The sequence below is a fragment of the Rhinopithecus bieti genome, unplaced genomic scaffold, assembly GCF_001698545.2.
Source record: "Rhinopithecus bieti isolate Rb0 unplaced genomic scaffold, ASM169854v2 scaffold_38123, whole genome shotgun sequence".
Classification (NCBI taxonomy): domain Eukaryota; kingdom Metazoa; phylum Chordata; class Mammalia; order Primates; family Cercopithecidae; genus Rhinopithecus; species Rhinopithecus bieti.
In genome coordinates this window covers 183,410-210,844 of record NW_016816276.1, presented here as the reverse complement: position 1 = coordinate 210,844, position 27,435 = coordinate 183,410, and the positions used below count along the sequence as shown (strand labels likewise).

The window sequence follows — 27,435 nt, the reverse complement described above, 5'->3', positions numbered from 1 at the left end:
TCCTTCCTTCCTTCCTTCCTTCCTTCCTCTTCTTTCCTTCCCTCCCTCCCTCCCCTCCCCTCCCTTCCTCTTTTCTTTTCTTTTTTTTGAGACAGAGTCTTGCTCTGTCGCCAGGCTGAAATGCAGTGGCACAATCTCGGCTCACTGCAACCTCTGCCTCCCAGGTTCAAGCAATTCTCATGCCTCAGCCTCCCGAGTAGCTGGGACTACAGGTGCATGCCACCACACCTGGGTAATTTTTGTATTTTTAGTAGAGACAGGGTTTCACCATGTTGGCCACACTGGCCTCAAACTCCTGACCTCAAATGATCCTTCCACCTTGGCCTCCCAAAGTGTTGGGATTACGGGTGTAAGCCATCACGCCCACCAGCCACTTATTCTTTTTTCTTGCCTTACTGCATTAACTCAGACCTGCAATAGAATTAAACAAGTATTGAAAGTGGGAATCCTTGATCAACACTGCACCATTACATAAAGTTTGATATATTTTTCTCCCTTTTCAAATTATCAAAGTGTCCTTCTATTTTTGTGGGTTCAAGTATTTCAATCAAAATGGAGGTTGGATATTATCAGGATTCTTCTGCATGTATTAAGACTGTCATAAAATTCTTTTTCTATTATTGTAAATTCTAATTTACAGATGGATAGATTTTTGGCTATTAAGCTACTTTGTTAAGGATGAGCTTGCTGTTAAGTGAATAAGAAAAAATTTAACCCAGGTGATTAAAAAGCTTTATTGTTCAAAAAAAAAGAAAAAAAATTTAAAAGGCCGGTGCAGTGGCTCATGCCTATAATCCCAGCACTTTGGGAGGCTGAGTTGGGTGGATCACTTGAGGCCAGCCTAGTCAACATGGCAAAACTACATGTCTACTAAAAATACATAAATTAGCCGGGCATGATGGCATAGCTACTCGGGAAGCTGAGGCAGGAGAATAGCCTAAACCCGGGAGGCAGAGGTTGGAGTGAGCCAAGATCGTGCCACTGCACTCCAGCGTGGGCAACAGAGTGAGACTCCGTCTTCAAGAAAAAATATTTTTTTTTTAAAGAAAAATTTTGAAGAAAGCTACCTTGTATTTCTGAGATAAACTGAAAAGAGCCATGTAAAAAATGACACTGAAAGTCTAAGAATAAGATTACAAAAGTCACATTAAAGTCACATTAAAGTCACATTAAAGTAAAAGATAACAGCATTGTCTAACCAAGAATAAAGTAAACCAAGCAGAATCACATTTTTATTAGTTTAATGCTTAGTTGCATATCTAATAAACATTGAAGAAAACGGAGGATTACTTTAGAAAATAAATGGAAGAAATCTGTCCTATAATAGGAGACAACTACAATATACATTGAGAAAACACTAGCCATGCTTGATTTCCCAACAACAAACCTAGTAACATTAGATTCAAAGCTGGAGGAGGGGGTGAAAATGGTCTGAAATTGTAAAGAGAATAATCACGGGAAATACCTAGGCTTCCAGGCCCAGAGGTATAAGAGCTGAAGGAGAAAAAGAGCCATCACTTAATAGGTCTGCAGGAGAAGCAGTGTCCTCAGGGAGACCCAGGTATCCATCAGAGCAAGGAGATAAAAGGAACATTCAATGAAAAGGTTGTGAATTTAGGGAATTATTATTTTGATTATGAACTCCAGAGAAGGCACAGTGAAAGGATTTCAAGAGAGGCATGGGTGAAAAAGGGGTCAGAAGACAGCAAGAGCCTTAAGGAGATTAGATTCGGGAGATGAAAGATGATCTAAGAGTCGGGGTGTTTGAGGGTACCCAGTATCAACAAAGATAAATAATGAGACGAGTCTCAACTGACTCAAGTCAGACAGCGGTCAGAATGTTGAGTGCTGGTGGGTAGGGAAGGGTGAGTGCTTCAGCTTTCCTTTTGGCCTCTATCAGTAGAAACAAGGAGAGCTCCAGCAGATCCTCACGTTTTAGTCATTTTTGTAATTGACTTTCCTCTGACATTTGAAATTGTGGTCTCGTATCCTTTTTGAAATCACCTTCCCTTCACATTTTGTTTAGTTTCTACTACCACCTCCCTTATCATTTACTCTCTCCCATTGGCTCCTTTTCTTCTACTAACACTTAATATTTTATGGTTCAGTCCTGCTTTTCTTTTCACTCTACATACAATCTGATGCTCCCCGGATGATTTCATCTATATCCATAGTTTCAGTCACTGCCTACATTCAGTTTCACAATGGACATCCTCATCTAGATAATCCATGGGTACTTCAATGACCAAAAAAAAAAAAAAAAAAAATTGTTCTAAAAACATCTCTGCCCAAGCCTATAGTACTGCTATATTTTAGTATGAGATAGGATGGGATACTTTCTACTATCTCAGAATCTGGCTGAAGTGAGGCCGCAAAGCTAAACGAAAATGACAAACTCCCCACACTCTAAAAGGACATCCATGCCAGACTTACTAAAAGATGGTATCCCTATCATCCACCTCCTATTTTTTTAAAGAAAAAAAAGAAGAAAATTTGCAAACATGGAGAATGCTAGGTCTTTACATCTCAGTGAGGGGAAAGGAAAAAAAAAACCTCTGAGACAGACTAGGTGACAACTGCAAGGAGAAACTGACATGTGAATCTCTGGGGTTTTTTGGTTTTGTTTGTTTACATTTTGAGACAGAGTCTCATTCTGTCACCCAGGCTGGAGTGCAGTGGCACAATCTCAGCTCGCTGCAACCTCTGCCTCCCCAGTTCAAGCAATTCTCCTGCCTCAGCCTCCCAAGTAGCTAGGATGCGCTACCACACCCAGCTAGTTTTTGTATTTTTAGTAGAGACAGGGTTTCACCATGTTAGCCAGGCTGGTCTCGAACTCCTGATCTCAGGTGATCTGCCCACCTCAACCTACCAAAGTGCTGGGATTACAGCCATGAGCCACTAGACCCAGCCCTAATATCTGAATCTTTTTTGGCTATCAACCTATTAAGATAAAGAAACTTAGCTGTTATACCTGTAATCCCAGCACTGGGAGGCCAAGGCGGGCGGATCATGAGGTCAGGAGATCGAGACCCTCCTGGATGACATGGCAAAAACCCGTCTCTACTAAAAATAGAAAAATGAGCTGGGTGTGGTGGCACATGTCTGTAGTCCCAGCTACTCAGGAGGCTGAGGCAGGAGAATGGTTTGAACCTAGGAGGCAGAGGTTGCAGTGAGCAGAGATGGCGCCACTGCACTCCAGCCTGGTGACAGAGCAAGACACCATCTCAAAAAAAAAAAAAGAAAGAAAGAAAAAGAAAAGAAAAAAAGAAACTGCACTGTATCTTGTTTTAAACACCAGAACTAAATGCAGCGAGAGTTCCTGGGATAACCTGAGGGATAGCCTCAAGAGTTTATTCAGAGAATATGTGAACACAGAAACTGGTCCCAGCCTGGAAAATTCTGCAAGAAAGAAGATGGCTGCAGCTGTCACAATGGTAGGGCAAAGATTTAGAGGACAGCAGTTGGGCAAGCTGCACTTTTACCACTGGGTTCTAGAGGTTTCCCACTGGCCACGCAGATGCTACAGAAGGGCTAAGACATCTTGACGGAACCCTGCCAAAGCCATGTACCTTGTGGAATAAAGGCACTCAGGAGTGCCAGGCGTAGACTACAGGAATCAAGAGCTAAAGGCAGGCTGCAAAAGGCAGCTGGAGGGTACACCGTATCCCTGACAGGGAACTTGGCAATGTGGACATAGCCCACAGGAGGGTTCCAAAAAACCATCCTCAGTGAACATCTCCGTAAGTCTACATTTGGACACCTGTTACACAGAAGGCACCAGAAGCTGGAGTACAATAATCTCAGTCAAACAAAACCTTGTCCTTTCTCCTAATCTTCCTTCTGATCAGAAGACGAAATCAGAAAGGGAGAGGAGGTTGAAGAATGAAGAAACACATCATGCGCCTCTTCTCCACCGCGGATCCCTGAGCCATGGTTAGATCTCACCTGAGAGGTAAATAAGCTTTCAACTGGATGTAAGCTTTTGACTGTGCATTTCACACCTGTGAATTTTAATTGCCAAAACAAGCTTGTTTTTGTTTTTCTGTTTTTTTTTCTGGAGACGGAGTTTTGCTTTTGTTGCCCAGGCTGGAGAGCAATGGCACGATCTCAGCTCACTGCAACCTCCACCTCCAGGGTTCAAGCAATTCTCCTGCCTCAGCCTCCCAAGTAGCTGGGATTACAGACATGCGCCACCACGCCCAGCTAATTTTGTATTTTTAGTAGAGATGGGGTTTCTCCATGTTGGTCAGCTGGTCTCGAAATAAAACAAGCTTGTTCTTACAGTTAAATGTAAAATGTTGCCAAGAGGCAAGAAAGGAAGATCCAATATGGCAGGGCTAAAGTCAAGGATGGGAAAACAATAAAGCCAGTTCCTATTCATGTCATCAGGTATAAACTATATACCAGTCAAATTAGTCCATAGGGCTACCATCTACCCCATTATTCAAGTCGGAAATATAGGAGTCATCCTAGATTCTCCCCCTAAGATACTGAACCTCTTTCAACACATCTCTCTTCCTCCTGCCCCTGAGCTACTAGTGTAGTTCAAACATGAAGTACTGTAATAATCTCTTGGTGATTCTCTACCCTGGCCTACACTTTTAAAAGATTAAATTTAACACACAGGCCCCAGCCTAGAGATTCTGATTTAAATGGGGTCAGGTAGGGGCCTGCCATTAGTTTTCTCAAGAGGTCCTCAGTACTAACTGCAGCCAAGGTTGAGAATCACTAACCTAACTGATCTCTCCCACAATACAGGCTTACCTTCCCCCAAACTATCTCTCATAATGCCACAAGAGTCATATTTTTAAAAATGCAAATTTCGTATTATTTATAGCAGTGGTCCCCAATCTAGGCTACCCACTAGAATCACTTGGAGAGCTTTGTAAAATCCTGATACCAGGTCAAGTCTGGAGAAATGAAAACAGAAACTCTGGGGATGAGAACCAGGCATCAGTATTGATTAAAACTCTCCAGGTGATCCCAATAAGCAGATAAGGGCGAGAATCACTGTCCTAGAAGCAATGAGAAGTCACAGAAGTCCAAACTCCCCGGAAGATAATGAAACCGTCCATCTAACCTTAGCACCCTCGGCTCTCACACTGCAAAAATCAGTGAGGCTCCCTGAAAGGCCACACTTTTACACCTTTAGGTAAAGTATCACCTCAATCCTGAAAGCCCCTTCTGCTCATCCAGAGCTAAGTCCAACCCACCTTTAAGGTTAAGACCTTTCAAGAATAAGCTCCTTTGTATAAACCTTCCCTGCCAAACACACAGCAGTCATTAATCCATCTGTGACCATTGTAATTCTGTAGGATAATTTTTAATGTTTCAGTCTAACTACCTTATTGAACTCCTTGAAACGGAAAACCTCATCCATGTTTTATCCCCAGTGCCTATCACTATGCATGGCACAGTTACCCTCAAATTTCTGCCAAATTCATTCGATTTAGGGCAAACCTTATGAAGGAAGAATTTGACCTTAATAAACTATATGAGATATCATATTTGTACATTATATTCAAGGCTCATTAAAGAAACCAACACCCGGAGTTTTAAAAAATGTAAGGCAAATGTTTAATGTTTGTTCTATTTATGAACAGTAACAAATCAAAGAAAGCAGGTGCAAAGGGCAGTATGTTTCCAGAGTCACAAGCGTGAAACCTGACAGAATAATAATGCTTGGCTTTCTATCTGAATAATATGTCCTTTAAAACATATCTTTTTCAAAATATTATGCTGGTATAATAAAACTGTATGTTTTAGTAAAGTGAGTTAGATGACTTACTTTACCTGACAACAAAATGAGAAAGCATTTGAATGCTTCCAATAAAATGTACTCAAGTTTAAACAACATTGATAATATGGCTACCAGCATCTGATGGCAATTTCTAGTACTCTGTTACCAAGCAGAAGTTCAGATCTCCATTTTTTTAAAGTTACATTCAATATTTTATATTTATATCGTTAAGTCTATATGTACCTTCCACAAATACAGTAATTTTGCTAAAATATTAACTAAAGAAGAACTGAATACCTACATTATCAACTTTATTCAAAAGATTTTGTTGTACCCACATTCATATGGGCTATGGAAATCATATTCACATGCAAAATGATTACTATGTGTTTAAAGTAAGCTTTTTAATCTGTCAGACATCCTTGATTACTAAATTAATCCAGTCTTCACTGAATGCCTATTACTTGCTTGGGAATGTATTAAAACTGAAGTATCTGAAGTGACTAGTAAGAAAATAAAGGCATCAACCACAATATTTGGTATTTGTGGCTAATTGATTTTTTACCTTATTTGGCGATTTCAAAGGTGAGATGGCTATTTTATTTGGTGTCTGTGTTGTAGAATTTAAAGTTGATCCAATAACACCACTTTCAGATATTGTTATGGTCTTTGATGGAGTTCCGGGAGTAGACTGTGAAAGAACCCTACCTGCAAATGAGAGGCAGCACATCAGTTTGACTTTTTTCAATAATAGTATAAAAATTTATGTGATGATGCTCTACACTCACAAGGACTGCAGAATGTATGTTCGTTATTTCATGTTCAACACTTAATGAGGCACTAATGAACTGTGGTAACCCTAGGCAGAACTAAACAGAACACTACTTCTTAGCAATACTTAGTATCAGCCTACATTAAACTCTACAAAAACAGTTTAACTCATGTGTTCATCAATACTGTTGCTATATCCCTCAGAGAGAAAGCTCAGGGCAACTAAGCAATGTGCCCTGTGTAACACAGCTCCTGAAAGTCAGGACATGAACCCAAGTCTTAACACTTCCATCTCTGTATTCTACTATCTATAGCTGTCTTCCCATTTGAACTTAAGCCATGAAGGTACAATTGATATCCACACTTATAAAACAGATAGTTACTGGACTAATTTAAACACTGACAGGTTTAATACTATCTGATTTTAGACTGCCAAACGGGATAAAAAAAATGTTTTTTCTACCCACCCCAGCCAGATTCCATACTGCGTTCCCTTCTGGACAGGACCCTTCAGAAACAACAATGAAAAACTCTAGTGTCTGGATGCTTGGGGAACTGAAAATCATATTATATTGAGTTGAAATATCAGGAATTTTTATCCTAGGCAAGAAGAGACTACAAAGACATAACAGATCTTCAAATTCTTGAAGACTGTGTGATAGCCATTATTCCCATTCACCAAGTATTCTTCTAGCTTTCTCCCATTCTGGGCACACGGTAGAACTGCACTTGCACTTCCTACCACTCCCACCCCATCTTGTAGTTAGAGTCATGTCACTACTCCTGGCAGATGAGTTATGAGTAGAAGTGACGTGTGTTATTCTTGGGTCATAGCATTTATTACTGCCTATGCAAGACCTTCCAAAGTTTATTTTCCTCCGCCATCTGAGATGGCAGCTCCTCGGTTAGCCTGTGCCCCTGAGTGACTATGAAGAGAAGATACTTTTTGAACCCATAATGGTCATATAGATAATCATGAAGTATGAATGTTTAAAAAAACAGGTTTTTTACCCTTCTGAGATTTGGAGATTATTTTGGCAGAAAAACCAAGATTATCCTAACTAATCCAGGCTGTCAGGTTAAAGGCTTAGAACCAATCTGTATCACATCAAATGCAGAGAAACAGAAAATATTTCAGCTCAGCACTAAGAAATAACTTCTAACAAAAATTTCCAATTGAAATGACTATTTCAACACAAGTGAGTTTCTAGTCACTAAAGGTGTCCCAAGCAGATGCTGGATAATCAAATACACTGGCTAAAGAAGAAAGTCAGGCATCTAAGAAGTAGAGAAGATTGATAACTAAATTATCTCTAGAATCTACTCTCACCTTTAGATACTATGATTAAACTCATAGATCCAGCTATAGAGATGAAGGAGAGAGCATGACAGTGAGGGAGAAAGGGTAAGAGAGAAAGAAAGGGCTTTCACTTTAGACAAAAATAAAAAACTAATGTTTAGCAGCTTCTGGGCCATTTTCCTGATAACAATGCCAAAGTATGCCTTTTTTTTTTTTTCCTGAGACAAGGGTCTCGCTCAGTTACCCAGGCTAGTGGCAGTGGTGTGATCATAGCTCACTGCAGCCTTGATCTTCTGGGCTCAAATGATCCTCCTACCTCAGCCTTCTGAGTAGCTGGGGCCATAGGCACATGCCACCATTCTCAGCTATTTTAAAATTTTTTTTAGACATGGAGTTTTGTCACGTTGCCCAGGCTGGCACAGTTTCTTTTTTAAAAAGTGAATCAAGTTTTTTCCCCATCTATGAATTTTTAAAGTATTTTTAATACAATTTTCAAAATTTCTTTGTAGTACATAGATTAATTTTAATGACATTCTGCCAGGTTTTTAAAAAACCTGAATACATCATAACTACATAAAGTCAATTCTAAATAAACCAAATGAATCTACATCAAATGTTTAGAGAGCTGCTCTAAAGTATCGAGCCTGTCTAAAGTAATATGTTTGTCTATTCTGGTTTCCAAAGCTAATACCTGTGGGATAAGTGTGAAGCCCCAACAACCATTATGTTAAGAAAAGAAATTACCAGTAAAGACACAGTTTCATAAAATGTTCAATATTTATAGCCACTGCTATAATTTCATATTTTTTAGGAATTACACATCTTTCAGATAATATTCATAAACAGCCGGGCACAGTGGCTCACACCTGTAATCCCAGCACTTTGGGAGGCCGAGGCGGGTGGATCACGAGGTCAGGAATTCGAGACCAGCCTGGCCAACATGGTGAAACCCCATCTCTACTAAAACTACAAAAATTAGCCGGGCGTGGTGGCATGCGTCTGTAATCCCAGCTACTTGGGAGGCAGAGGTTGCGGTGAGCTGAGATTGCGCCATTGCACTCCAGCCTGGGCAACAAGAGGAAGAATCCCTCTAAAAAAAAAAAAGAAAGAAAGAAAGAAAAAATTCATATAGAAAATCTTCAATTCCTGAGGATAACTGATATCAGAAAAAGGCAACGTAATGTTAATTCACTTAAAACAGGAACAAAAACTTCAATATAAATTACAAAACTAAAAGTAATAAAACTTTTACTTTTGTGGCCTATATTTTTTAAAATTCCGTTTATAATTGCAACTATATTAACTCTTAGGATGAACAAAGAAAAAAATCAGCTGTTGAGTTTCAGGGAGAGAGATTCCTTCTGAAAATCTGGACGACAGCAAAAGGATAAATTATGTTGATAATGACAAATGGGCACGACATACTCATAAAGCAGGTCATTTCTACCAAAATATTTCTAGATTTCATCAATGTTCCCAAGAACCTTGATATCCTTTGAAATTCAAGTTACTCTTTTTGAGGGTCCACTTGGCTTTCATCCTGATGGCATTTCTGATTATCTAATCTAACCTCCAAATCCCTATTTATCCTTAGTTCCACAGATTCAAGCAAGCATGCAAGTTACATAATTTCACCTTGAAATCAATTTCTGTTGTCAGGTATTCTCCAAGAATCAAAAGAGACATACTCCTTAAAGCCACAGACTAGATAGGCTGGGGCAGGAAGGTAGAATATTCGAGTAAGGCCAAATTCTATAAGAGATTAATTTCACATTGTGATGAAGCTTGCTCCCATGAAGCAACCTTCTACCGTGAGAGCTGTGATAATGGGAACCTCTATTATCTCATGGAACTACCTCAAGTCTTGTCAGGTGGTTGGTATCTACATTTTACTAAACTAAGATGAACAAAATAATGTATTTACCCAAGATCACAGAGAAAATCAACAGAAGACCCATGACTAAAAACCCAAGTTTCCCAATAGCTCCTACTGTATCACTATAGTACCTCCATGATATACATATTCATGCAACAATACGCATTCACAGAACTACATCAAAGTGCCAAAAATAGGGGCCGGGCACAGTGGCTCACGCCTGTAATCCCAGCACTTCAGGAGGCCAAGGCGGGTGGATCACGAGGTCAGGAGATCGAGACCATCTTGGTTAACATGGTGAAACCCTGTCTCTATTAAAAATACAAAAAATAAGCCGGGCGTGGTGGCAGGCGCCTGTAGTCCCAGCTACTCAGGAGGCTGAGTCAAGAGAATGGCGTGAACCCTCGAGGCGGAGCTTGCAGTGAGCCGAAATCGTGCCACTGCACTCAGCCTGGGCGATAGAGCAAAACTCCATCTCAAAAAAAAAAAAAACAGTGCAAAAAATTGTGCTAGGTTCTGGGGATGTGGAGACAGAGGAGAAAGTGAAAGAGCGAGAGAAACAAGATAAAAGAACCATCAATACAGTACATACATAACTACAATGGAACATGACTCTGCCTTAAAAAGAAAATTCTGATATACACTACAACACAAATGCACCTTAAGGACATTATGCTAAGGGAAATAAGCCAATCAAAAAAAAAAAGGGCAATGGACGGGCATGGTGGCTAACACCTGTAATCCCAGCACTTTGGGAGGCTGAGGTGGGCAGATCATCTGAGGTAAGGAGTTTGAGAACAGCCTGGCCAACATGGTGAAACACTATCTCTACTAAAAATACAAAAATTAGCCAGGCGTGATGGCACACACCTGTAATCCCAGCTACTTGGGAGGCTGAAGCAAGAGAATCACTTGAACCCAGGAGGCAGAAGTTGCAGTGAGCCAAGATCATACCACTGCATTCCAACCTGGGCAACAAACTGAGACTCCATCTCAAATCCCAGCTACTTGGGAGGCTGAGGCAGGAGGATCATTTGAACCCGGGAAGGCACAGGTTCCAGTGAGCCAAGATCGCGCCACTGCACTCCAGCCTGAGTGACAGAGTGACAGACTGTTTCAAAAAAAAAAAAACCATGGAGAGATAAAAGTGGGATACTAGTTGCCAGATGCTGGACTGGGGAAGGAAGAATAAGGAGTTTTTGCTTAATGGGTACAAGATTTCAGTTTTGCAAAAAGAAAAAGTTTTAGAGATGGAATGGTGGTGATGGTTGTATAGCAATGCGAATGTACCTAATGCCAACGAACTATGCACTTAAAACAGTTAAGATGAGGCTGGGTACAGTGGCCCACATCTGTAATCCCAGCACTTTGGAAGGCTGAGGCGGGTGGATCACTTGAGGTCATAAGTCCAAGACCAGCCTGATCAACATGGTGAAACCCCTTCTCTACTAAAAATACAAAAATTAGCCAGATGTGGTGGAGCACGCCTGTAGTCTCAGCAATTCAGGAAGCTGAGGCAGGAGAATCACTTGACCCTGGGAGGCAGAGGCTGCAGTGAGTTGAGATCATGTCACTGCACTCCAGCCTGGGTGACAGAGTGAAACTCCATCTCAAAAAAAAAAAAAGTTAAGATAGTAAATTTTATGTTATGTATATCTTACCACAATTTTTTAAAAATAAGTTTTTTAAAAGAACTAGATGATGAGGCCAGGCACAGTGGCTCATGCCTGTAATTCCAGCACTCTGGGAGGCTGAGGCGGGAGGATTACCTAAGGTCAGGAGTTCGAGACCAGCCTGGCCAACATGGTGAAACCCCGTCTCCACTAAAAATAAAAAAAATTAGCCAGGCATAGTGCCAGGCACCTGTAATCCCAGCTACTCAGGAGGCTGAGACAGGAGAATCGCTTGAACCCGGGAGGTGGAGGTTGCAGTGAGCCGAGATCGCGCCACTGCACTCTAGCTTGGGCAATAAGAGCGAAAACTCCGTTCAAAAAAAAAAAAGAGAGAGAGAGCAAGCTAGATGATGAACAAAACAAACAAACAAACAAAAAGCTACCATCATGAGAAATTATAAGGGTTATGGGGAGACAGACAAGAAAACCAACATTTATAATATAGTATGACTAATGGATAACTCAAAGCCAGTGTGAAATTTATCAGAAGTTTAAGATAAGTACTTGGTAAGTATAACCAATTTTTATGGAAATAAATAGGAAATGATCAGAGAAAGAATACCTGACTAAACCTAGAAGTCAAAAACTTCCGAAACGGGTAATCTAAGAAATAAAATGGATGAGCCAGCCGCGAGGAACAGCAAAGAAAGGCATTCCATGTAAAAGGAACTTTGCCAAGACCCTTAGTCCTATAACTTAGTTTCGATCCATTTGGTGATTTCTTACAATAAGTTAAATCAGTAGGTTTGGAGCTACTATTTTGGAGGTGAAAATAAAAAGGCATGCATTAGATCATAAATGCCTTTAATGCTAAGAAAGCAGTGGCATTTGAACTTAATCCCGATGGGTCCAGCTGAAGAAATGAACAAAGCCAAGAAAATTTTAAGCAAGGGTGTGACAAGTTCAGATATGCATTTTAGAAAACTCACTTATACACAAATATAAAATCATCTTGACTGAAACACAGAAAAAGATAGTCATCTTTAATGAGAAGCCCAAAAACCATTAAAAAAAAAATCTCAAGGTACTTTGAAAGAGTATTAGCTGGCAGGGCGCAGTGGCGCATGCCTGTAGTCTCAGCACTTTGGGAAGCCAAGACGGGTGGATCACAAGGTCAGGAGTTCGAGACCAGCCTGGCCAACATGGTGAAACCCCTGTCTCTACTAAAAATACAAAAGTTAGCTGGTTGTGGTGGCGGGCGCCTGTAATCCCAGTTACTCGGGAGGCTGAGGCAGGAGAATCGCTTGAACCCGGGAGGCGGAGGTTGCAGTGAGCCGAGATCATGCCATTGCACTCCAGCCTGGGCAACAGGGCGAGACTGTCTCAAAAAAAAAAAAAGCATTAGCTGCAATATAAAGACTAGCTGCATGAAAAAAGACTGCAGTCTTAGCTGCAATGTAAACATAAAGATGATGGAATCTCCTTGTGATACAATTCAACAGAAAGGCACTTGGATGGGTTAAAATTTAGCATATATGAATTTTTTAAGGTTATAAAGAACCAGTTAAAAGTAGAAATTATCTATCCAAACTGAACTTAATGCCAAGAATGCTAGTAAAATTTTACAGAAGTATATATGTATTCTGGTAGGCCTATTAAGTCCGGGTGCAATTAAAAAATAAAGTTACAATCAGTCTGCAACACATTATAAACAACCCAAAGACCAAGCAATGACATATACAAACGTCTATGATAGGGTGAACTCTTGACATTAACCAAAAATTCATTCAGATACTTCCTCAAACACTACAATTGTTTACCATACAACCCATACCTCCTCCTTCCCATTAACTAAAACTTTTCAGGGACTCTCTCAGAGTCTCTTCAGAAACTCAAAACAGTAAAGAATATCCCATTAAAACACTCCTGATTAAGCCCCTCTACCTATACAAAATCTCCAAGGGGACTGGTGTTTTCTTTTTAATCAATACTTCCAACCCTTGCTTACTTATAGCCAATTGCAGCCCACTTCCTAAACCAGCTCCAAACCCAAACCCTTTCCAGTCTTTTCTTTGGGGCCACACCTGCCTCCCATGACATGTCTCAAGACATCAGCTTCCTATACTGTCACAAATCTCTACTGAGCACCAAGAGAAAGAGAACAGTCACTCACCTAACACTGCTTTCACATTACACCTCTTCTCATTAGCTAAAATGAGAAGCCTCTCTACATACAAATACAAATCGAGCCTACGTACAAATCAAAGCCTCAGGAAAATGACAAGTCACTGCCATTGACTTCCGAGTTGTCTACCACTATGTTGTAAATGTATTAAAGACAGATGGTTTTAATATACATGTTAGGAATGATCAGTTAATATTTGAGTACCCTCATCAAGAATACACAGTCTAGGGATGGGTAATTAGGATATGAAAGTCTCTAGTCAAAAGTTTACCATCCAGAGGTGCTTTCATATAAGCCTTTAGCACAGTAGAAATTAGAAATGATCCCATAACTAGTTAAAGAGTCATTTAGTATGGCTCTGGATTAAAGATCAATATGGCTGTGTGATTTTCTCTAAAACCTTGAGCTGCTAGCCAAACAAGGAATAGGAGGGTTGGACTTAGCCAAGCCATCAGAGAAAGAGACCGGAAAAAGAGAATCAATAGTGTCTACAAGAGAGCAATAGGATGGGTCATGGACTTCATCTTGAGGAAGGAAGAATTTGAGGACAGGAAAGGAATGATTATTGAGAAAGTAGAAAAATAAATGGACCAGAAATTTCAAAGTCAATTGCTGGATTGGGAGTAAAAAGGCAAGTAAACTAAAAGAATAAAGAGAACGAACACTTGAAGTCAAGATTTCTGAGGTGATATAGTGATTGGTGATGACACATATTAAAGTATAAAATAAAAGAGAACTGGGCCACACTAAGGAGTGTTCTAATAAAAGTAATTCAGCTAAAATTCTGTTATCACTTAAGTAATTACTATCATTGTGACAATTTTCTGTTAACAGATAACTCCATATAGAGTATACTAAAAGACTGAAACCAAAAATTCAAACAGAAACCATGAAATACTATACTCTTGTGTATATTAATTTAAATTTATTAAACTTAGCACATGTGCTCCAGAGTCAAATTGCCTGGGTTCAAATTCCAGCTCAGCCATTTACTAGCCGAGTGCCTCCACTTCCACACTGGCAAAATGGGGATGTTATTAGTACCTACCTATAGGATTGCTGGGGAATGATATAGTCACCACATGTAAAGGGCTAAGAATGGCGCCTGGCACACAGTGAACACTATATAAATATTAGCTAGTATTATTGGAGTTTGAGACTTTGCTAGTATCATGGTAAATTTCTACCAAAAACTAAGGAGACTAAAGTAATGAACTGATTTTCAGATAAGGCATTTTGCTTGAAGCAAACATTTCTTATTAACTAGTCTGGTTTATAATAATAAGCTATGTTTGTTACACTAAAACATTTTAAGTTGGCAGAACAGCCTTTTTAAATCTAAAAGGAAGATAAATATTTAGCTTAATAAACTATAAAGAAATATAACCTGCAATGACTGGTGGTGAAACTTGAGTTGTCTGTCCTGTAACTGCTTTACTATTAATTGGTTTTGCAAAGATCAGCTTCGTGATTACTGGACCAGAGGTTGGCGTTCGAGGCTTCTTAGCAATCTGAAACATATAAATAACTATGAAGACCATCTGTTTCTATAAAATGCCTATTAAATCAAAATTATACCAAAGATTCATACAAAGTAGTACATGTAAAACCGGCTCACACTTAACAGAATATATCTATGTATTAATATTAATGTTAAGAACATTTAAAATGCAGACATTCATCAAAATATTAATATGATCATATCCTTAATCCCATATATAATAATACTTTTGCATTTTATTATAATTCCTTATTTTCATGTCTTGGATATATGCATATGATGAAAACAAAAGTAATAATAATGTTTAATGAAAAAATAAAACTATGGCACAGTAATATTTTTGTTCAAAATAACAAATTACTCAATAATAAAAAGAGTAAGTAAAGAAAGTATAGTGCAAATGACAAAGCCACCTATATATAGAATTACATTGGCCCTTGGATGCAAAATATAAATACATACACATTAAAGGTAGGCTTATGACTAGATTTTCAACTTTAGATCTAAATATGAGTAGATTAAGGGAGAACTGAGTAAGGTAAAGCCCTAGGCTACAAAACAGAAAAATTTGGTAGAACAAAACTATTATAAGGGCAACAGCTGTGAAATATTATTTACTAAACTATTAGGTACTATACTTTTCTTCTTTTAAAGATGGGGTTCTGGGCCAGGTGCAGTGGCTCATGCCTGTAATTCCAGCCCTTTGGGAGGCTGAGGCAGGAGGATCACTTGAGGTCAGGAGTTCAAGACCAGCCGGGCCAACATGGTGAAACCCTGTCTCTACAAAAATAGAAAAATTAGCAGGATGCGGTGGCGCACGCCTATAATCTTAGCTACTCGGGAGGCTGTGGCAGGAGAATTGCTTGAACCCAGGAGCAGAGGTTTCAGGGAGTCAAGATTGCACCACTGCACTCCAGCCTGGGTGACAGAGTGAGTGAGACTCTGTCTCCAAAAAAAAAAAAAAATGGGGTCTCATCTCGTCACCCAGGCCAGAGTGCAGTGGTGCAATCATAGTTCACTGCAGCCTGAAACTCCTGGGCTACAGCAACTGTTTACTATATTTTAAATTCCTTGAAGAGAGAATCTATATTTAATTCATCTCCAACTTGAAGTTATATATTGGCACACTGTTGACCTGAATTATAATTCTCCGCAAGTCAAGGAGTGTAGAATTATCAAATTTTTATATTGCAATTATCACCATATACAAAGACACAGCTTCTTCTGAAAGTTAAAAGAAGAAATTTACCTAGGATAAAAATCAAAGAATTTTGGAGTGTGAAGAACATTAAATATTAATTATATCTTTTGGCAATGAAAATTGAGACCATAAAAGTACTATTTATTATAGGAAATAGTGACTCAAATGAAAATATATGACCAACGTGAATAACTGAAATACACCGGAAGCTATAATAGATCACAGAACTAGACAAATATTAGCTCTTTGTGCTCAAATTATAAATTAAACTAAATAACACAATATACTCACAATATATTACTTTTTTATACTCAGAACACATTACTGACAAAACCAACTGTATATACGATACAAATTACTTAAAAAAGATACCCATTATTGTATTTAAAAACAGCCAACTTGCAAAACTACAACATACTCAAATAAATCCATAATTATACTCTAGAAAGCTAATGAAATTTAGAGAAATACAAATTTCCCAAGTATGTTTACAGACCTAAAACCCTAAAGTCAGTCAAAATTGTATCTATTGTATCTATAATATTAAGGATCTCTAGAGGTAGAAGTATTGCTATTCTTAGAATGCCATATTAACAATAAATAACCTTAGCTATAACAATTATGGGCTTAAAGTATTTCCCCATTTTAAACTGATTTTCACAATCATGAGTATATGAATACTTATCAGTGAGAAAAAAATATAAACAGTACAACCAAAAGCACATTAATTATTCAAACAAACAATCTCATCTTGCTCTTGTGGTTATGTTTCTTTAGCGGTGCTGAAAATAATAACTTTTGGTTCCATTAAAGAACTATGAATTTTTTGCACTATGAATTCTAAAGTATCCTGTAACAAAATTATTAAGTAAAACAAAGCATCAAAGATCACTTTAACAAGTTTATAGAATCAGCAGCTTAAGACAAAAATGGAAAAAAACCTTACAAATAAGGTAGTAAAATATGTCATCAAGTAATACATACAAGTAATTTTTGGCACTGTGTTGGATAGATTCAGGAGCTAGGAAGGAGTTCTGTTGTCCCAGACTGCTAGTTATTTACTACTCTTATAAACTACGCACAGGAAACATGGGAAAGTGTTTATATATCTGTTATTACATATAATTATACCTGTTACTGCCTCTGGCTTCAAAGGTCACGTCTTTTCTTCATTTTTCAAGATGGCCTCCATCTTCCACCCTTGCCTGCTAACTATACCCTAACAGTCTTAATACTCTGATTAAACTTAAGACAACACTGACAACTACCTAGGGGAAAAAAAAAACAGAAAATCATATAATCTTTGTAATACTAAACCAAATATTCTGGTGTTGAAAAGGAAAATATAGATGCATAGTTTTAATTTGTCTTTTGTGCTTGGAGCTTTGTAGGTCACTTCTTTTTTTTTTTTTTTTTTGGATGGAGTCTCGCCCTGTGCCCCGGCTGGGGGGGAGTGGCCGGATCTCAGCTCACTGCAAGCTCCGCCTCCCGGGTTTTAGGCCATTCTCCTGCCTCAGCCTCCCGAGTAGCTGGGACTACAGGCGCCCGCCATGTCGCCCGGCTAGTTTTTTGTATTTTTTAGTAGAGACGGGGTTTCACCGTGTTAGCCAGGATGGTCTCGATCTCTGACCTCATGATCCGCCCGTCTCGGCCTCCCAAAGTGCTGGGATTACAGGCTTGAGCCACCGCGCCCGGCTGTAGGTTACTTCTGAGTTGGAAAGACTTAAGTCGCCTAAAAATAACGGACCGTACAGGTAAAAAAATATTCTAAATGTAATTCTTTTGTTTTTATTGTGTTTTTTTAAATAGAATTATTTTTTATTAAATAGAATCAGGCTTTAGAAAACTAACAGTAGCCTGGGTGCAGTGGCTGATGCTTGTAATCCCAGCACTTTTGAGAGGCCAAGGCAGGTGGATTGCTTGCATCCAGGAGTTTTGAGACCAGCGTGGGCAACATGGCGAACCTCCATCGCTACAAAAAAAAATACAAAAATTGGCCAGGTATGGTGGCTTGCATCTGTAGTCCCAGCTACTTGGGAGGCTGAGGTGGGAGGATCATTTGAGCCTGGGAGGTCAAGGGTGCAGTGAGTCAAGATTACACACTGCACTCCAGACTAGGTGACAGTGAGACCTTTCTCAAAAACAAAACAGAACAGAAAAGTTACAATAAAACAAGTTATAAGAATTAGATCCAAGTCTTCGCTTTTATCGTCATTACTTAGGGAATTAAAGTAGAGAAATAATAGATACAAGCAACACTGGTCAGTGAAATGGCACATATGCCTTGCTCTCATAAATTAAAAAAAAAAATGACATTCTAATTTATGTTCTTTTCCTTTTTTTTTTTTTTGAGACAGGGTCTTACTGTAGCCCTGGCTGAGGTGCAGTGGTGCGACCACAGCTCACAGCAGCCTAGACCTCCCTGGCTCAAGCGATCCTCTCACCTCAGCCTCCTGAGTACCTGGGAACACAGGTGTGCACCACCATGCTGGGCTAACTTTTTGTATTTTTGGTAGAAACAGGGTTTCACTATGTTGCCCAGACTGGTCTCAAACTCCTGGCCTCACAGAATCTGCCCACCTTGGCCTCCCAAAGTGTTGGGCTTACAGATGTGAGCCACCACACCTGGTATCAGTTTCTTTTGAACATAATTATGATCCATATTGCCAAAGCCAAATAAACTTTGGTAAACTAATCAAAACAAGCTTCAAAACTGAGGACAAGATGCTTGATGGTGATAGGATCTCTCATCCAAGAGATTCTTAGCAAAAATAAGAAGTAAAAGGAAGTCATAGATAAGTGAGAATAATGAACAAGGAAGAGGACTAAACATTTAATAGTAGCAAAGGGGACACAGGCAAGTTATAAGATTTAAGAAATTCTACAAAGTTCTTAAATGCAAAGCCCATGAAAAGTGGTTTCTAATTCTACTGTCAACACAGTAACCAAAACATTACTTCTAGTATCAGCTAAGTGTAGTTTCCCAAAACCTTCCTACTTCCTTCTTACACATTTTCTTTATTTCTATGCATTCTCCTTTTTTCTCAAAGATAGCTCTTTCAAACAGAGGATATATTTTTGTTTCCTGGTCATAATTAGATCATTGCATTTCTTTTTTCTTTTTTTTTTTGAGATGGAGTTTCACTCTTGTCGCCCAGGCTGGAGTGCAATGGCACGATCTCGGCTCACTGCAACCTCTGCCTCCCGGGTTCAACAAATTCTGTCTCAGCCTCCCGAGTAGCTGGGATTATAAGCACTCACCACCAGATCTGGCTAATTTTTTGTATTTTTAGTAGAGATGGGGTTTCACCATGTTGGGCAGGCTAGTCTCAAACTCCTGACCTCAGGGGATCCGCCCACCTCAGCCTGCCAAAGTGCTGGGATTACAGGCTTGAGCCACCACGCCCAGCCGATCACTGCATTTCTAAGAGTAGTGGTGGCCTAAGAAAGCCTATCTGGGCTTGATAAACTGGAAATAACTTAATATATATTCCAGTAACCTTCTTTCTTAGGGTCCTGTTCATACTAGTAATAGGTACCATTATGAAACATCCTCAATATTTTGAGAATTATACTACACATTTCATCATGATCAAAAGTATTCTTAAGAAAAGTCAAAACTCAGAGAAACCTACAAAAGTTTTCCATAACTGGTAGGATAACGTAGAGGCAACTCAAACCCAGCTGGTACAACTCTAAAGCCTGTATGTTATCTTCCATCGCATGTCACTGTCTTTTCCATGGTACAAACATAAATAATGGCAATGAACAGTAAACTCCAAATAAAAGGCACACGCTGGCTAACATGCACTATTACTGGCTCTGAGGGTTTCTCAGAGCAACAAAGTTCTCCTAGCCTTTGGCCATCTGTTAACTGGAAAAAAACAAAAAACAAAAAACAATGTTGTCTAAATGATTTTTTGATAGCCCAGCAGCAAGTCTGGCATCTTTATACCAGCAAAACATCCTTGTAATCAAACTACCACTAAGAATAAAATGCATTTTAAAATTAGTAAAAGGCTATAAAATACTAATTTGGAATTTAACCAAAATTAAGTTTGCTTTCTAAGTTATCTGGTAAAAATTTTCATAAGCATTAGACATATCAAACTTAAAAAAAACACACACAATTACGTAAAACAACATTCAAACGAATTCAGTAACAACTATGTATTTAGTAACCCTACAAACACAACTATGAACCAGTTAAATTTTTTTAACATGCATTTTAATTAGTAAGCCCCCTTTTTTCTTTTACCTGTACTGTTTTTAACTGTTGGGTCTGTAACACAGAGGGCTGAGTTGTAGTATTAATCAGTTGACTTCCTGGGGTCAATGCTGAGACACCAATGACAGGTTTCACCTCTGGCCTCCCTCCAATGGTAACTACTTTAATTTGCTGCGGTGGTAACTTAGCATCTCCTGACTGGGCCTGAGTTGTAACTTTCTGAGCCTGGGGTAGTTGGCTATGGGGTAGTGCTAAAACAATTGGTGAACCAGACTTGCCCAAAGTTGTTAAAATTAACTTCTGTCCATCTGGTTTAAGGGTCTGATTGCCAAGTTTAAGATCAGATGTCTGTGATACTTTGTTTAAAATAATCTGATTGGCTGATATAGTCACAGGAGTCTGAGCACCAAGTTTTTGAAGGCCACTTGGAAAAGCTGGTTTCACTGTGGTATTAGAATCTGCTTTAGTAATTGTGGTATTCACTGCAACTTGGTTAGTGTGGTTACTGTACACTGTGATTGGTTCCGTGGAAATGGGCGTGGCTGTAGAGTCACCAGTAGAATTTATGTTGACAATTTCTTCCAGTTCTGTCTCCATGGGAATTGGGGATGAAACAATAACAGCCTCAATACTATCATCATCCACTAAAGTTATACCAGTGTCCATTATTTCCTCTGGAAGCAAACTATTCACCTCGGCTGGCACCACCTCCATGATCGTTCTCCCACTAGAAAGTTGATCAGGCACTGTAATAAAAGTTGAAAAATGAACAAGTTACTAGGTTTCAAAAGATGTAAGAAAAAAAATCCAAGAAAAATGCAAATGACAAAATGACAATTTTTAAATTGATATATAATTGAAGGAAGAACATTCCTGATGCTTATCTGGGCTAAATCATGTTAACACATCTTCAACCTGCGAGAATCTGTAATCTAGGTCATATGGAACACAAAACTAGAAGCAAACATTCTTACTCTCCTTGTCTCAATCCACAAGTATCTCGCACTCAGGCAACACTAAGTCACATAATCACATGAAACTCCTTTCTAATGCCCTCTAATAAAACTTGTCATCTTTGATGTATCTGATCTTATTTCTTCCCAGTTTTTTTTCCTCTCATTGACAGACTTGAAAACTGCTGATTCACACAAGGAAATAAAGATTTAAATATTAACATATTGTAAAATATATTCAAAGCTCCAATGAGCTAGGTTCTAATATGAGTGTACTATCCCATTTTAAAAATCCATTAAATACCAAAATTAATGTTAAAGGAGTTTCTAGAGTAATTCATCTCAGTAATTGCAGATCAAATAGCATTTGTGGTCCAACTTTGATCAACTAGCTTCATACCAAGGAAACTTTTATTTGGAAAGAAGATTCTCAAACCCTCCTCAGCCATTTACTTATTTATTTGTTTGTTTGTTTGTTTATTTATTGAGACGGAGTCTCACTCTGTTGCCAAGGCTGAAGTACAGTGGCACAATCTCGGCTCACTGCAACCTCCGCCTCCTGGGTTCAAGTGATTCTCCTGCCTCAGCCTCCTGAGTAGCTAGAATTACAGGTGCCTGCCACCATGCCAGGCTAATTTTCGTATTTTTAGTAGAAAGAGGGTTTTGCCATATTGGCCAGACTGGTCTTGAACTCCTGACCTCGGGTGATCCACCTGCCTCAGCTTCCCAAAGTGCTGGGATTACAGGCATGAGCCACCATGCCTGGCCATCCTCAGCCATTTAAAGTGTCAAAAAGAACCATTTAAGAGATGCACAGCCAGTCCCCATGAAGAAAAAAAAGTAATAGTCATAAAGCAGATTATGAAAAACTTCAAGCTGTGGTACTTTTAGCCAAAGGTCTGCAGAACTTCCAATAAAGGAATCAATTATATTATCTTCATGTATAAAAGACAGTAAATCATGTTTACGACAGAATAAATTGCAGTGAGTTATTTGCCCACAGAACATCAGATCCATAGGAACCTAATCAGCAACTTTCTTCTCTTCCTTTTTTTTTCTGAGATGGAGTCTTGCTCTTGTTACCCAGACTGGAGTGCAATGGTGCAATCTTGGCTCACTGTAACCTCCACCTCCCAGGTTCAAGCGATTCTCCTGCCTCAGCCTCCCAAGTAGCTAGGATTACAGGCATGCGCCACCACGCCCAGCTAATTTTTTGTATTTTTAGTAGAGACCGAGTTTCTCCATGTTGGTAAGGCTGGTCTCAAACTCCCGACCTCAGGTGATCTGCCCACGTTGGCCTCCCAAAGTGCTGGGATTATAGGTGTGAGCCACCATGCCCGGCCCCGTTTTTTTAAATATAAAAATATACCACCCCGGCTGGGCGTAGTGGCTCACGCCTGTAATCCCAGCACTTTGGGAGGCCAAGGTGGGCAGATCACGAGGTCAAGAGATAGAGACCATCCTGGCCAACATGGTGAAACCCTGTCTCAACTAAAAATACAAAAATTAGCTGGGCATGGTGGTGTACACCTATAGTACCAGCTACTCAGGAGGCTGAGGCAGGAGAATCGCTTGAACCCAGGAGGCTGAGGTACAGTGAGCCGAGATCGTGCCACTGCACTCCAGCCTGGCGACAGAGCAAGACTCCATCTCAAAAAAAAAAAAAAAAAAGATACACCACCCATATAAAATTAACACAAAAGCAGCAAATTATGACTATTAGCATTGGCAAATACTACTACTGCCAAAATAAACCATCATTATTGAGTGCTTACTATACAACAGTGATGACATAATTTAATTTATTCTCACAACAACTCAGAAATGGGAATCATCATTATCTCTGTTTTATAGATGAGGTCATTTAGAAAGGTTAATTTGCCTAAAGTCACATAGCTAGTGAATGGTAGAGCCAGGACTCCAGCTCAGGTTTTTAAGATGCCACAGTTAATAATCTTGGCTGGGCACAGTGGCTTTTGCCTGTAATCCCAGCACTTTGGGAAGCCGAGGTGGGCAGATCACCTGAGGTCAAGTGTTCAAGACCAGTCTGGCCAACATGGCAAAACTCCATCTCTACTAAAAATACAAAAATTAGCCAGGGCGGTGGCAGGTGCCTGTAATTCCAGTTACTCAGGAGGCTGAAGGACAATAATCGCTTGAAGCCAGGAGGCGGAGGGTGCAGTGAGCCGAGATTATGCCACTGCACTCCAGCCCAGGCAACAGAGTGAGACTCTGTCTCAAAAAAATTTTTTTAAAAAGATGCCACAGTTAATAATCTTAATCCCAAAATTATATTCCCTTAAATTTTACCATTGGTGTTTTACAACAGGGAAAAAATAAGTCTACTTTTCCAAACAAACAAACAAACAAAAAACCGGCATACATGTGCAGAACATGTAGGTTTGTTACACAGGTGTATGTGTGCCATGGTGGTTTGCTATACCTGTTGACCCATCCTCTAAGTTCCCTCCCCAACAGACCATAGTGTGTGTTGTTCCCCTTCCTGTGTCCATGTGTTCTCATTGTTCAACTCCCACTTATGAGTGAAAACATGTAGTGTTTGGTTTTCTGTTCCTGTGTGAGTTTGCTGAGGATAATGGCTTCCAGCTTCATCCATGTCCCTGCAAAGGACATGATCTCATTCCTTTTTATGGCTGCATAGTATTCCATGGTGTATATGTGCCAAATTTTATTTGTCCAGTCTATCACTGATGGGCATTTGGGTTGGTTCCCAGTCTTCGCTATTGTGAATAGTGCTGCAATAAACATACGTGTGCACGTGTCTTTATAGCAGAATGATTTATGTTCCTTTGGGTATATACACAGTAATGGGACTGCTGAGTCAAATGGTATTTCTGGTTCTAGATCCTTGAGGAATCACCACACTGTCTTTCACAATGGTTGAACTAATTTACATTCTCACAAACAGTTAAAAGCGTTCCTATTTCTCCACAGCCTCGCCAGCATCTATTGTTTCCTGACTTTTTAATAATTACCATTCTGACTGGCATGGGACGGTATCTCATTGTGGTTTTGATTTGCATTTCTCTGATGATCAATGAAATGATGTTGAGCTTTTTTTCATGTTTTTTGGCCACATTTGTCTTCTTTTGAGAAGTAGGTCTGTTCTATCACTAAAGATTAGTGTTGTCTTTTTGCTCATCCCAGAAATTCATATAAATTGAATAATATATGTACTTACGACATAAAGCAATCATATGGTATGAGTTTTTTTTCCTTCAGCATGCTTTTGAGATTTATCTGCATTGTTTTGCTTATTAGTAGTTCCACTCCTTTTTACTGCTGAGTAATATTCCACTGTACAAATCAATGACAATTTGTATATGCATTCATCTGTTAACAGACATTTGGACTGTTTCCAGTTTGGAACTATGATGACTAATTCTACTATAAACTGCTATAAATATTTAGGTTCAAGTTTTTTCTGAAAATATATTTTTCATTTCTTTTGAGTAAATATCTAAAAGGAGATCTTGCAATTCCTTCCAGGTGAATCACATGGTAAGTTTATTTTTAATTTTGCATGAAACTGCTAAACTATTTCTCAACTTAACTGTAGCGTTTTATACACCCACCAGCAATGTATGAGAGTTCTAGCTGCTCCACAGCCTCACCAACAATTGGTATTGTCAGTCTTCTGTTGGTCTTTTTAATTCCAGCCATTCTAGTGTGTGTGAAGTGATATCTCATTGTGTTTTTAATTTGCAATTCCCAGATGATTAATGACTCTAGCCTCTGTTCATGTGCATATTGTCTATCTGTATATCTTCCTTTGACAAGTTCCTGTTAAAGTCTCTGTCATTTTTTTTTTTCTTTTAAAAATACCTGGTGGTGGCTCATGCCTGTAATCCCAGCACTTTGGGAGGCCGAAGCAGGCGGACCATGAGGTCAGGAGATCAAGATCATCCTGGCTAACATGGTGAAACCCCATCTCTACTAAAATACAAAAAATTAGCCAGGTGTGGTGGTGGGCGCCCGTAGTCCCGCCTACTCTGGAGGCTGAGGCAGGAGAATGGCGTGAACCCGGGAGGCGGAGCTTCCATGAGCAGAGATGGCACCACTGCACTCCAGCCTGGGAGACAGAGCGAGACTCTGTCTCAAGGGAAAAAAAAAAAACCGGTTTACAGTCTTACTGAATTGGATGAATTAGTTACATGTACTGCAAAGTTACCCGTCACTTACAACATCTTAAAGGACTCACTAGGGTTTTGGGACCCCAAAGTACTAGCACTTCTTTATGTGACTCTTCCTGATCAAAGAATTCCCTCTGGCACTTATGGGCATTCACGGCACAGGCATGTAAAAATATCAACATCAAATATGCACCGGCAATGACAATCACAACAACATACAACAAAGGGCTCCACTCACAATGTCACACTAACTTTCTTCCCCAAATCCCAAGAGTTGAATCCGGATACTCCACCCCCACCGAATGATGATTTAGTTCCTATATCCAACAGAACCATAAAAGTTTGACTCCTTCCTCTCCCTGAAGTTCTTCTAGCATATTTAGTTAGACATATGGGTATGGCCTTTGGTCCCCCTAAGGACACACAGACATCAGCCCAACCCCTTTTAATCTTTCTCTTTAAAGCACCTGAAATTAAAGAGTAGGAGGAGGGAGAGGTCAGGCCACAGAGCAAGACTGTGGCTCTACAGCAATAAGCAAAGTTTGCATTTACTTTCATTTTCAAGCATTAACCCTTGCAGCTCAACCATATTCTAAGGTTTTGAATCCACCTAAAGCTCTATATCCTTATTGTGGAAACCATATGTTCCGCTTTGAGGGCTCCTTAACTCAGCAGCTGTAGCCACATTGCCTTTCAGCAGAGCAGGGGCCATGAAGTTGAGCATACAACAACCAAAGCACAATTCAGGTGGTATGTTTCAATCCTGCCTCTCAACTAAGCCTCTAAATTATTCATTAACAGGTAGAACAGTGGAGGACTTTCACTCTCCCTATCCTCACTGCCCTTGCCCACCACCTGGGTAAGACCATTCACTAACAGACGCCAGAGAGAATTTTTATATCTCCTAACCTAGCCCAAGAGGCTCTCATCCTTCCTCTCAGAATGCCATGCCTATCAGTACCCCATCCTCATGGCCAAAACTATCAAGAACTGTGAGAGGTCTGAGACTTCCTACTCTCTTTGAAAGCTAATAAAGTAGCCTAGTACTCTTCCATGGATACCGGCAGAAGACACAGTAGTCCTGTGTCAGAGACAAAAGGACTTTTGACCCACAGTACAGCAAGGAACACGAGCATCATGTGTGTATCAGTTCCCCCATATCCCCCAAGTCCCTCAGGGAAGACACAGGGGGGGTCCAGGTAGATGCTGCACATGCAGTAGGTTTGCATCACAGCTGAGGAACCCTGAGCTTAGGGAACCCAAATCTTTTGTTGTTGTTGTTTTGAGACAGAGTCTCTCTCGGTTGCCCATGCTGGAGTGCAGTGGCGCGATCTCCGCTCACTGCAAGCTCCGCCTCCCAGGTTCATGTCATTCTCCTGCCTCAGCCTCCTGAGTAGCTGGGACTACTGGTGCCCGCCACCACGCCCAGTTAATTTTTTGTATTTTTAGTAGAGACAGGGTTTCACTATGTTAGCCAGGATGGTCTCGATCTCCTGACCTCGTGATCCGACCGCCTCGGCCTCCCAAAGTGCTGGGATTACAGGCGTGAGCCACTGCGCCCAGCCAGGGAACCCAAAGCAAACCTGCTCTTTGCCCAGAGGGAGATACTATCTTTATTATACTGGACAATAAGCAAATCTGCCCTTTGCTACAGAGGGAGATGCTGTATCATCCTAGGCTGTTTGCTATACAGATATCACTGAAAAGATTATTTAAAACAAAAGGGCTGTCACTGCCTCACTGGTAAGAGGTACAGAAATGCAAGGACCTATGGAAAAGCCAGGTGCAATGGCGTGCACCTGTAGTCCCAGCTATTCAGAAGGATGAGATGGGAGGATCGCTTGATGCCAGAAGTTCAAGGCTACAGTGTACCACTGTACTGCAGCCTGGGCAACACAGTAAGAGCCTGTCTC

At 39.9% G+C, this 27,435-nt stretch overlaps 1 protein-coding gene across 8 annotated transcripts in view; it reads right to left on the bottom strand.

Annotated features, from left to right (window-relative positions):
• Positions 1-27,435, bottom strand: part of LIN54 (lin-54 DREAM MuvB core complex component) — an 87,767-nt gene that overhangs the window by 38,497 nt on the left and 21,835 nt on the right. For 4 of the 8 annotated variants that reach the window (XM_017854771.1, XM_017854769.1, XM_017854770.1 and 1 more), the window contains exons 2-4: positions 20,446-21,161; positions 14,873-14,996; positions 6,306-6,448 (exon numbers count right to left, since the gene is read on the bottom strand). In XM_017854771.1, coding sequence (XP_017710260.1) covers positions 6,306-6,448; positions 14,873-14,996; positions 20,446-21,129 — 951 coding nt within the window. In that variant the 5' untranslated portion in view covers positions 21,130-21,161. The remainder of the gene's footprint in view (positions 1-6,305; positions 6,449-14,872; positions 14,997-20,445; positions 21,162-27,435) is intronic. The other 4 variants (XM_017854776.1, XM_017854774.1, XM_017854775.1 and 1 more) reach the window with 2 other exon arrangements.